Below are 13,085 nucleotides of genomic sequence, written 5' to 3' on the forward strand. Positions count from 1 at the left end.
AAAGGACTTGAACAGAAATTAAACTTTAAGAAAATGAAAAACACACACACATATAGTCAACGAATTCTACAATAAATGAAAATAGGATGCTCTCAACAAAATATGCCAAAGAGGAACATTTGATAAAACAGATTTCTAAAAAGCTTTTTGAGGTCTGAGTACTCAATAATTGGCTTAAATAAATTTTTTAACAGATTGGTCCTTTAAGTATTGTGTCCCTAAATGCATCGTATCAAGAAAATACAGCCTCCTATAGTAGGGAAAATTGCAGACTGACCCTATTCACCCCTCCACCACCTCCCCATGGTGAGCCAACAGATCTGGTTAAGGCTCTTAGCTATACCTGAGGTGATAAGAGCTGCAGGCTGTTGGCTCTGGCTGCCATCCCTTGTCCTACGCTCAAGCTTCCGTCCAAGCCTTTGGCTCTCACTTTGTCCCGGGTCACATACATGGAATGCCTATGTGGACGCTGCTGGGAGGAGAAGGGGCTAGTGTAGCCCAGCCCATAAGAAAAGGATTCATGAGGTGCAGACAGAGAATGAGAATGGCTGCTGTCCACGTGCTCTGGCAGCTTCAACTCGTCCATGGTTTTTGAATGCCTGGCTGTGGTTCGGCGTGAGTCGAGAGTGCCCTCACTTCGGTTATTTCTCCCAGAGGGGCTGAGCAAAGTTCTTGTGTCACTGTGCCTGGTGGGGGTTGGGCTGGTGGGAGAGTTCAAGTCCAAGCAGCTGGATGGGAAGTACCTACTGGCATTGGACTCTGTAATCGGGGCCCTAGCTTCAGAAAGGTTGCTTACAGATTTGGAGTCACTCAATGCCCCGTGGCTTTTGGCCTTGGTCCGGTAGGACGGACTCCGAGAAGACTGGGGAATAGTGTCGATGTAGCTGTGCCGACTCTGCTTTTCACTGGGCTGCAGTGTCCCAGCTTTGCTCTGAGAGCTTTCCATAAATGAGTGCCGATTCTGCTGTGATCTGGTGCTTGACTTGAGGTACTTTGTGCCTGGGCCTTCCGAAGGCTTTGGGTCAATATTGAAATCAAACTCTGACTTTGACTTGGCTTCTTTTGGGCTGAGAAGGTGTGGTATATTGTTGTTGGTAAGATCTTTGCTCGTGGACCCAGGCTGGCTGCTTGCTTGGTAGGTTTTGGTGTGCATGGGACTAAGAGTAGCTCCAGCAAGGTTTCCATTTAGGAAGCTTTCATTGGCAGGAAGAGCTTCGTCAGCCCGGGGCAGACCCACACTCAGGTTCTGGATGTCCTTGCTGTTTGACCTGTGGTGAGACTGCAAAGCGGCACTTTTGCTGGCTTGGCTTCTATGTTAAAAACAAACCAAAAATGTGTATCAGTTTTCCTCAATTGCAAACACACAAAAAGTTTTATAAAAAATAAAAGAAGAAATAACCTAAAATACCTCAAAGACTAAAAATATTAACTCTCTCAAACTAGGGTCAACAAATAACAACTAACCAATAGCAGTAAGTGCCTTAGATCAAGTCACTCTGCAACAAAGCACTGGTCCTGATGAAATGATTTGGACATCCTTAAAAGCTCAGCTAACTTGCTGCCAATACAGTTTCTAACTGATAATCTGGAAAAACATACTTTTGCCATGTTGCTGCTCACATGAGTGTTGGTAACAGAATGCGTGGCAAGAAGGTAAGAGTTGAGCTACAGAAAAACTCCTTATCTTTTGTCTGCTTGAATGTCAGAAGGCAACATTTACACTTGAAGGTCACTGAGTTTCTTGAACTATGTTTTTATTTGTCAAACTCACAGCCTGCCTCAGAGGTATATACTGACAGCAAATACACACAGATACCAGTGTCTCTTTTGTCTTTAGCCTGTATCATCAAAGAATGAGAATTCTAGCAATGTACTCAATAAAAGAAAATGACACTCTAAAAAAAGAAATGTAAGCTGTGCAGTGACGTTTGTTGGAAAACACGGTGATCAATATTTATGTTTTAGAGAAGCGGCAATAGTTGGGGTACTTCAGACACTTCCTTGTATACACAACAAGAACATGTCTCTAACTGGACCACAAGGATGTAAAGAGTTCATTTCTCTCCAAAAGACACAATTTATTCTCTTCTTCATTTCACACGTCATTATTCCAAACAGACTGAGGCCTTCTTTAGGATTTAAAGCTTCACTCCCTACTTGTTTTAAAATATAAATCTAGAGGAAAATCTTGTCCTCTATATGAAAGCTGAAAGTTATATCACAGCAAGATCATTTTGTTCTATTGTAATTAAAGGATTAAACTGTAGTTACAGATAGGTAAGAATGTTTTTAAGTAATAAATAATTCCCTTTTACTATGCATTCAGGAAATTTTACTGCAAATATTGTTATTGCTAAGGATGGTTTGATTTGGGAAGAGTTCTATTCCCATCACACACTAATTGGAAGGAAAGTCACACCTTTTCCCCTGTAGAATGGTAATCTGTGAAACCATGCCTTCCCATTTTCTCTAAGAACCCACTTGCTCAGGCATCAAAGGTCAGGGCCCTTTCCCTCTCCTCCTACCATTCAGAGTGTTAAAAAGTATATCCGATATCAAGCAAGCCTTCACTAGTGTGGAAGGCCCCATCTCCCAAATGCACTCACTATTCTCTTGCAGTTGGGTTACAAGAATTTCAGCATTACATAAGGTCACTCAGATAAAAACTGACTAAATGGCAGATCCCAGACCTCGAAAGAAATTCCAAAGAAAGGAAAGTTTCACTTTATGTTAAATGATGTCAACAGAGTCTATTCCTAGTCAATAACGGACAGTCTCCAGAGTCGTTCGTCAATTTTTATCTTGGTAACTAGAGTATCTTAGCAATTTTCCAAAACCCCAAGTGATGATAGATAAATAGTCTCACCCATAAGTATGATTAAGTGTGTTGGTTATTCTCTATTTGTCAACCCCCCAAGCCATTCTTCACTCCTCTCTGCCCCAGCCTGGGCCTGAGGAGCCTGTAGACTGCATCACCCAGGCTCCCTTGCCATCTAACTCCCAGTTGGGCTTAGCAGTGCAAAGGGTGGGGGGCTGTCTTCCCTGCTCCTTCCCAGCATCAGCACCCTGACTCAGACTGTAACTGTGTCCCTCCGGATTATAGCTCCCACGGGGTGGCTCCTGCCTGGCTCCCCTGGGCTCTCATAACCCTATTTCCTCCCCTTTCTCCTCCAGGCCTAGAAAGAGTAATAGTAGGAATAACACATGCGGATACTGTGAAATGTGTGAAGCTCCAGCCAAAAAAGGATAGAGAAAAGTGAAGGCAGCTGCTAGAGTTTTTGAAACGCTTAGAAACACTGCTTTCAATGAGAAGCGCAAACAAACCCACATGTGAAGGACATACTCATAACAATGTAAGATACAATTTCTAATGAGAAAAGGGAGACTATAAAGTTAGTTATGGTAGAAACATTTGTCAGAGTTAGGTTTTTCATAAATGTACTAAGATTCTAAACCGCTATCCTGAAAGTTTCTGCCTTGGTATTAATCTGAAGGCATTGAGCTTTGTACATAATTCCTACGTGGAGAAGGCATCAAATTGCCTTCAAGTTGGAGCCCTATCAAGCACAGCAACAAAAAAACTGCTTTGAAAATTCCATGTCTTTGATACATAATTGTAAGGAAACTGTGTTAAACAGACAACCACTGAAGAGAATTTAATATGTGCATATAAACCCCTCTTTTTTATTGTTGTTCAATTATAGGTGTCCCCATTTTTCAATTTATGGATGCACTCACAGATCTAAAAAGTATCAGATCTTGAGCTTTCAAAATTCCATTACATTAAGAACAATTATTGTACATGGGGAGAAAATTAGGGGAAAATAAGAGAAAATTTATATTTAAAAAGCTCCATATTAAGAATTATTATTTTCTATTTCTCTTCTAATAGTACATGAGAGAAACTATTTCCTATCTCCCATAGACTAAGCAACACCAGATGACAAGACCAGCTTCTTGGGAGAGGAAGGAAGACAGGGAGCCTGTGACAAGCATACTGCTCTCCTGTAAATGCAGCCAACAGAACCACAGAATGGCAGTTCTGGAGAGAGAAGCTGATCGCATGGTCCAATCCCTTGTGAGTCTCCCCATCCCCAGAAATAGAGGCATTTTTTTTAAAGATTATGCTGAAAAATTATATTAAAAAAATTTAAATCACTATCTTCCAAAATGACTTTACTATTTCCATATTCTTATTCTTATGAAAAAAAACTTGTCAAATATTACTTAAAATATAAGAGCAACAAAAACACAAGACCCTTCTATAGAGCCAGACCTACTTGGTTCAGTTGCAAAGATTGTCCTAGGTACCTTCCCACCCACATGAGTTTGGTTTCCTCTTCTTCCAGAAATCCCCTTGCTCTAGCTTGCCCTTCTTCCCCAAGTATATGTAACCTCTGGGTCCCATTTACACAGAATCTTCTGGCTCATGAGGCTAGAACCCCTCTTTGTTGGTAACCCATGCTACCGTTCCCAGGGAATGCATAGGTTTCCATAATACAGTTGTTAAAGATGAGAAAGTCTGTAAGACCCACATGACTCTTAAATTGCGGTTCTGAATCACGTAATAAGCATAATGAAGATATTTTTGAATAAAGAGGGCTTTCCTTCTTTTCTCTAATTGCATCATTTAAGCACCCACCTCCTCCACCTACTTTTAAGACCAACATTGCATCTGCATTTCCTTAAGAGGGAATATTTACCTGTTAGACAAAGTGCTGCTTTCCACATGGTAAGGTTTTCTTTTTGCTGACCTTGAAGGGGAGCGATCCAAAAGTCTCTGGGTTTGAAATGCAGGGTGATTCAAACACTGTTCTGTCAGGTATCTTTCAGCTGGGTCCAACTTCAATAAATTCTTAGGAAATAAAGTTAGGATTGGAAAGAACATTACAACATCAAATTTAATCTGTCTTAAAAACCTTATTATTATTATTTTTTTATAAAAGAAATGCATGGTCATTGCAGAATACCTAGCAAACACAGTTTAGTCCAAAACATTTTTTCAAAAAGGACTATCTAAATCATCCAAAATCTTACCGTTGCTGGCCTCTGGGGATATGCCCTCTCAGCCCCTTTTTGAATATCACATATAATATTTTCCGGCTCATATTATACACTTAAGTTTTGTATCCTGCACTTTTCACTTACTAATCAAAAACATTGTGTACAGCATCATTCCACCATTTTAAATATTTTTGGAGTAAGTATATATTCACATGAAAGAATACACATTCTTCATTTCTCTCCTCTTCCCCTCTCTGGAGGCAGCCCATGTTATCAGTTTCTTGAGCATCCTTCTATAGATACTCTATCTGCTCCTTTTATTCCACCCAAATAGTAGCATGTACACAGTGGTCTGTGCCTAGTTTTCTTTCCACTGGACATTAGATCTTACGAAATCATTTCATATCAGTAAAGAGCTTCAAGTCTATGGATGGACCTTAGGTTTTTCTTTTTTAGCAATTCCCTAATGGTAACATTTCAGTTGTTTTCCTTCTTTATTATGAACAATGTTGCAACAAAAAACTTCACAATATGTTTTTAAATGACTATATAGAAGTTTGTGGTATGGATATACCATGATTTATTTAACCAATCTCCTACATTTAGATGGCTGTTGCTTTTTACTATGATAATTAATACTATGATGAACACCTGAAATCTTTGCATACATCCACGATCCCTTTCACAGTATAAACTCCTAAACATGGAACTGGTAGGTATGCTAACTTTTAAGGATTATTTTCTATGTGTTGCCAAATTACCCCCTAGGAAGTTTGTCTTAAATGATACCCCCTCAGCAACTGACAGTCTACCAATTTCCTGGCACCCTCATCAACAATAGGTATTATCATCCTTTTTAGTACTTGTAAATTAGATATTTTAAAAATGGTATCTCAAACCTATTTTAATTTATATCTTTGATTACTTATTGAGGTTGAAGATCCCTATTATATACTGAAACATTCCCTTTGGGTCAGAATCTGAAACCCAAGCCATTGCTTACATGCAAATGGATTTACATTCATGTTGACTCAGATACAACTCTAAAATTATTTCACTTCTTTCTTCTTCCTTATTAGACAACAAAAACTGTGGAGGTATAAAAAATGATGTTGGTCTCACTGGCAGTTAAAACAGGTAACATCAAAATAGTTTCAACTGCATGATACTAGTTTAAACAAAGGAAAGTTAGCCTCTGAGTAGTATTTTAAATTAGAAGTATATATACATCACCTTTCAGAAGCCAAATATCCATTAGCATTAAGTGCTATTTTAATTTATTTAAGATTATCAACAGTAGAAATACTATGCATACACACAAAGACCTGTTTTTACATTTACGAATACAGCTGTTAATTTTCAAATTAATTGGAAGGATGAGGTCATAATGAAGAAAGCATAAAACAATTTTTTAACTAAAATATAACCCATATAATTATTGCAGCTATTCCCTAAGTTATTAGGGGCTTGGATTAATTCTGGAGACTTGAATCCCCACTAAAATGGCTGATATGTATAAACAGATACAGAATGAAATGGCCATTTTAGGTACTTACATATAGACAAAATTATCAAATCTGTTTTTGGGAAATGGCAGAGACGCAGGGATGTCAAACTCATTTTCACTGGGGCCACATCAGCTTTGCAGTTGCCTTCAAAGGGCTGAATGTAATTTCAACTCTTTAACAGTTAAGGAATAATTACATTTATACAGTCCTAAAATTATTTCGGCCCTTTGAAGGCAACCGTGAGGCTGCTGTGGCCCCCGGTGCAAATGAGTTTGACACCCCTGGCAAAGAGAATATCTTACTTTAAAAAAAAAGATTTTATTTATTTATTGTTAGAGAGAGGGGAAGGGAGGGAGAGAGGTAGAGAAACATCAATGTGTGAGCGATATATTGATCAGTTGCCTCTTGCATGCCCCCAACTAGAGACCTGGCCCACAACCCAGGCACATGCCCTGGGAATTGAACCGGCGACCTTTCAGTTCTCAGGCCAGCACTCAGTAGTACACTGAGCCACACCAGCCAGGGTGAGAATATATTTCTTCACGAAAGGGTACTATTTATTTTTCAAATTCATCTTCAACAATAACTAAAAGACAAAAGGACTAATCCTATTTATATTAATGTTCAATTATAAAAAGGCGCTATTAGCCCTGGCTGGTGTGGCTCAGTGGATTGGGAGCTGGACTGTGAACCAAAGGGTTGTTGGTTCGATTCCCAGTCAGGGCACATGCCTGAGTTGCAGGCCAGGTCCACAGTATGGGGTGCTTGAGAGGCAACCATAAGAAAAAAAAAGGCAATATTAATCTTTGGTGACAGAAGTCACAATCATGGTTTCCAGGAGTAGGGACAGATGGAGTATAGAGTCTGAGAGGGGGGTCATAATTTTCTACACCTCAGTTTGGGTGGGGTTACATAGATATGCTTACATTATAAAAAGTAACTGAGATATACACATAATTTGTATACCTTATGAAGATATATTTCAATAAAACGGTTTTTTAATGTTCAGGAAATCCAAGGGTAAATATATTAAATAAATAGGAATCAGACTGGTTAACTTCCAAACTTATGCAGAAAGATTCAGGTTATCTTTGTCCTTTTAGCTATGCTAGATTTTATCAGGTACCACACTGATGTTTGGTAATTACATTTGGTAATAATTTAACAAAGAAAGTTTAATTATTTTTAGGTAAAAAGAGACTGCAGAAAACATGAAATAGCATTTAATTCAGTTCTTCTACTTTATTCTATTTACATTTTTTAAGTTACCAAATAATTAAGACACTGATAAATAAATATTGAGTGAAAGAACATATTGACAAAATGTAACTGATTTAAGAGATAATTTATGTTTAATTAAGCTGAAAGAGTCTTCAGGGTTCTTTTTTTAATAGCATCTCTCAAACTGTGTTCAGAAGAACACTGGTGCTATGGAGTTTTATTTTTTTAAAAGTGTTCAGTATTTAATTAAATTAGGGAAATGTTGGGTGAGAGAATTGCTTCTTTGCTGTGGGGTTTCTGAAAGACTTTATAGGTTAATGAATATTGAGAATGTCTATGAAAGGTTTTATGGTATGTGGCCTACCACCCCCCATGCTCCCTCCCCCACCTCTGCCCCCACACCTATTTACAGTGTTCCTTGGCACCAGATAAACATCATTTAAAGCATAGCAAAGTTCTGAGGGCACTGCTCAGCAATTTCCAACTGTGCTAAGAATGCCTTTAAAGTCCCTGTGCACAGTGTAACCACCTCTGATTTTGATGGTTGTCTGAATGGGCATAAAATAAACCTGATCCATTAACAACTGTTTTTTGAAGGTCTACTATCAAAAAAAAACCAACCAAACACAAAATACCACAACACTTGCTTATGTACTCGCTGGCTGTAATGAAAGCTGAAGAAATATGAAAAAATAAACCCCAGAAAACAACAACAAAAAACCCCCAAACCCAGTTCTTACTCAAGGGGCTGACTCTGTCTACTAGGGAAGAAAAACATGAATAAAAAACTATGAGATCGTTTTCAGTACTCCAGAGAAGGAAGACATTCTGCACAGGGACACTAGCAACAAGGGGAACACTCAGCCACAGTAGTAGAAGCAGGGTCAATTATCTGTGTCAAAAGAAGAGCCAAAAAGAGCCAAGTCTTGGGGAGAAGAGGCCAAATTAAAAAGGAGCAGAATTAGGTTCACTGGTAAAATAATCTTATGAGAGGCCTTAAATATCATGTAAAAATGTTAGAATCTCTTTTCTTTCAACAGTCATTTTAAGATTTGTTTTAAAACCTTATAACTGAGCAGCTCTTGAGTACTGAGTAAATTAATTATTTATTATTTAGATTGTCATTATTCTGTCAATTTTAGGAATATAATTTAGGTATCTCACAGTCTTGCCTAGATGGAATGTTACAATACCAGATGCTGCTAATATTTTCAATAAATTCCATGCCTTTTAACATGAGATAATCCCTCATTATTCACCATTATACATTGAATAACAAAACATTTAATTCATAAATGCAGGCTACGGTCACAATTAAGACACAAGAGAACCCACAAACCAAAAGAAATTTCCTACAACATCAACTTTTCCCACCTTCATTAGGTCGAGTAAAACGCTGTTTAAAATTCCAAGATATCTTCTCTCCAATGACTGAGGATGGTTAACAGCTGGAAACTGGAAGAACAACATGACAGGTGTGTTGTTAGCACACGGGGAAGATATGTATGTGCACGCACTGTCATTACTGCAGAAGGTAGCAGCCGAATGGAAGTTATTGCCCTAGTGCCAATCAATTCAAACTTATTTCATAGGTAGATTACTTTTGGTGTCTATGTACTTGAGGTATGGATTAATAGAACTGGGTGTTAAATAACAAGAAAACTCACAGGTGAAAAGTGATACTGAAATCTTGTTAGACAACACTGAAGCATGCAAAATGAACCAAAATATAAAAATTTGATACTGTATTTATATAGTATTGCCTGCTTATATAGATAATTCAGTTATAGTACAGTTTATACAGAACTTCTCTGATTATACAGACCATTCTTGTCTTTTTCACAACAAGGTATCATTTACTCCTAAAAATTAGAGAAGTAATAAAAGAGAAAAAGACAGAGAGGCCAGTACCTGAAAGGCCACAGAAGTACAATAGAAATAATGAATTCAGACACATTCTATTATTGCTTTTAATATACACTTTTGATGACATGTTTTCAATTTCTTCCTTTATGTAAGTTGGAACAGAAGGCAAACAGGCTCCTAAATTAACAAATGCATTTTTAAATAAAATGAGGGGAAGAGGTCTATCCTTCCCTCTGTCAACTCACATTTCACAGTATCTAAGTGGATGATGAAGTATTAGCCCAACTCCATAAAGTCCCTCCCAAGGGAGGGCTACTTTGCTTTCAATATATATTTTCCTTATACCTACATAAGCACATTTAAAAGTACTGGCTGGGGTGGGGTGGAGGGATGGGGAGAAAATGCAGACAATTGTAACTGAATAAAAATAAAAATAAAAATAAATTTTAAAAAAAGTATTGAAATCCCTAAACATGCTAAGTGAGTAGATGGGAATATTGGTTATGTGGGAAACTTCAAACAAGGCATTTAGGAGTGATTATGACCTCATCCCCACACTGTGCCAGGTAGGGCAGGAGAGAGAATATGGGTAAGACCTAAACCTTGCACTCAAGCACTCTTTAGTCGGGTGGGAAAGCAATCAGTACTGAACTGCACAGCCATAAATTCCACTTGGATCTCACAGAAAGGAGAGACCAAGGTAGTGTGCAGCTGTAGAAGAAAGAATCCATAGCTAATATTTGAGCTAGGTTTTGAAAGATAAGAAGAAATGTGAGGATGGAGAAAAGTAGGACAGCATCTTGTACATAAAGGAAGAAGAAGAAATGCCATGAACTTAATTAACACAGATACAAAAGCAATAACCAAACACTGATTTCTGAGGAAAGTGATGCTATGTGTAGCGTTTTAGCAATTATCATTCTTCTTATTTTAGAAATGAGGGAAGTGATTATCACAAAGTTCAAATTAACTTGTATGAGACAAATAACAAAAAAAAAGCAATAGAACTAGTATTTTGCCCCCAAGTCTGTGGTCCAAACCCACACTCTTTCCAAACCTAGGCACTTCTCCTCAGAGAGATGCAGAGGTTCCTTTGGGTATTGTTGGAGCATTAATTTTTAGCCCAAAGAGAGAGAGGGATACCTGTCTTGCTGTGATAAGACTATGCTGGTACATCTTAATATTTTGCTTATGAGGTCTATCTTATGTTACCAGATACTCCTTCCTTTTTCCCCTCCAGAGTAACATTTCTTTGATAAGAAATGCTGAAAGTCAAAGGACATTAGAAATGTTATGATAAAAAATAACCAAGTAAACTCATAGCTTAAAATTTTTTATGTGCTTTTGAATGAAAACTACCCTTCTAATAATCCAACAAATACGCAAAACTCAAGCATAGAAGTTTAAAGCATATCCCATTTAGTGGGTCTTTCTTTTTCCTTCCCACTTTCCTTCCTCCCTTCCTCCTCCATCCCTCCCTCTCTTTTCCTTCCTCCTCCCCTCCCTCCTTACTGAGCACTTACTATGTGCCAGGCGCTTTATATACTGCTCTGGGCATCTTATATATAACATTTAATCTTCACAACAACCCCATCAGGTGGAACTCCTATTATCATCATTTTATACATGAAGAAACAGAGGCACAAGAAACTTGCCTAGTCATTTAGTAAATACGGAGCCAAGCTTTGAACCCTACAGTCTAACTCCAGAGTCTGTGCCCTATACTATGGGAGAGCAATTGTTACTTCTTCAAAATAATGCACACACCATTAAAGCAACAGCTTGTTCATTTTCCAATCTCTATACAACTAAAGCAAAATACAAATAATGCCAGATTAGTTACTGGTGAGTCCATGTGTCATGGCTCTTGCAGGTCACACAACCTATGTGCTTAGCTATCTGTTTCAAACATTCTCAGGTAAAACGACAAAGGAAGACTGTCCCTCAAAAGATGTTGTTAACGCTCCAAAAATATTAAACTGATTTAGCTAAAATACCACAAACCCTTTAAGACTAAAATGTAAAAACATTAAGCTCTATAAAAACCAAAGTGTCATGGAAGGAGCAATTTCTCTGAAGGATATTTAGAAGCAGCGCTGTCATGTGCTCTCTAGCACTTTACAGATCACTGCTCAGTGAGCAAGTCTGTAACAAATAGGACCATAGACAAATGAGGGAAAGATGGCCTTCGTGTGGCCTATCTAATCCAAATGCCATGTATTCTTCAATATCCATTTCAAATTTCAAATTCTAAATAAATCGTTGCCTAGAGAATGCAGCCAACTATGATTTCTAACTCTCCAGGATGTTTCACACTCTCATGGTCTCAACCACAATGAGATGTATTGGAAAACATTAGTACAATGTAGGAAAAAATGTGGCACTTTATTATACACCATGATTAATTATAAACTGTATTGCTCTCTAATTATATCATGCACAAACATTTTAACTCTTCAGCTAGTTTTGTAAGTTATCAAGGCCTGGTACCATGACAGATCTGTTTATACTCTCTCCAGGGAACCTAGCACAAGAGCCTCTTCAACCAGGCAAAGAACAAGGCAGCCAGCAGGCAAAAGCCTGAGGCTCTAGATGTTGGTGTTAAAATCCTGAAGTCAAATATTCAATCATTTAATGCTATTCAACCCAGTAAGCACTATTCTAGGTGTGCTGCAAATACAATGGTGAACATGACAGCTCACTACCTCAAGCAATTTATTACTGGTCCAGTGAGGATACATACTTGCAAACTGGCTAAAGAGACTGCAGTGAGTGTGTGCTATGAAGAGAAATGACCAAAGTGCTACAGGAGCACAGAAGGAGGAGTCATCAATTCCCTTGGAGGGGTCTAGAAGGGCTTTACTTGGAGGACGACATTTGACATGAGTCTAGGGGAGGGAGGAGGAAGAGCTTTCCAGGAGTGGGGTGAGCACTGGCAGCATTATAGAAATGAAAATACAGCACTACAGAAGCGACATGTCAAGGAAATGGTGAGAAGGTCAATGTGGCTGCAGAGGCAAAGGGAAGGGAAGGGATAGGAGACGAGGTTGGAGGGCTAGGAGCCATGGGTTCCTACTGCTACCCCAAGGGAGTTTAAATGTAATCAGCAATCCTGTAGGGGCTTTTAAACACAAAGGAGATGAAATTAAATTTGAGGTTTGAGGGAAAGCATTCTAAAGGTAATGTGAAAAGACTGAAGTGAAGAGAGAAAGTTGGAGTGATCAGTTTGGGAGCAGCTGTCAAATAGTTTAGGTAAAAGGTATAAGAGTGAAAGCAGCATTAGAGATGGACAGGAAGGAAACATAGCTGAACTTAAGTGCTGACAACACAGATTGGGTCAAGTGCTCAGTCAAATACTATGTCCCACTAGATGTGCTGGGCTCTGTGTTAGATGTTGGAAATACACTGATAAAACCTGATTTCTGCCCTTGGGGAGCTTATTTTCTAGTGGTAGAGAACTAGATGAATAATTAACAAGTAAACAAA

At 38.4% G+C, this 13,085-nt stretch overlaps 1 protein-coding gene across 4 annotated transcripts in view; it reads right to left on the minus strand.

Annotated features, from left to right (window-relative positions):
- Nucleotides 1-13,085, minus strand: part of CDKL5 (cyclin dependent kinase like 5) — a 154,973-nt gene that overhangs the window by 22,432 nt on the left and 119,456 nt on the right. For all 4 annotated transcript variants that reach the window (XM_053917324.1, XM_053917322.1, XM_053917323.1 and 1 more), the window contains 3 exons: nt 9,108-9,188; nt 4,704-4,855; nt 344-1,310 (listed from right to left, as the gene is read on the minus strand). In XM_053917324.1, the coding sequence (XP_053773299.1) occupies nt 344-1,310; nt 4,704-4,855; nt 9,108-9,188 (1,200 nt within the window). The remainder of the gene's footprint in view (nt 1-343; nt 1,311-4,703; nt 4,856-9,107; nt 9,189-13,085) is intronic.

The sequence above is a fragment of the Desmodus rotundus genome, chromosome X, assembly GCF_022682495.2.
Source record: "Desmodus rotundus isolate HL8 chromosome X, HLdesRot8A.1, whole genome shotgun sequence".
In the NCBI taxonomy this organism is placed as follows: domain Eukaryota; kingdom Metazoa; phylum Chordata; class Mammalia; order Chiroptera; family Phyllostomidae; genus Desmodus; species Desmodus rotundus.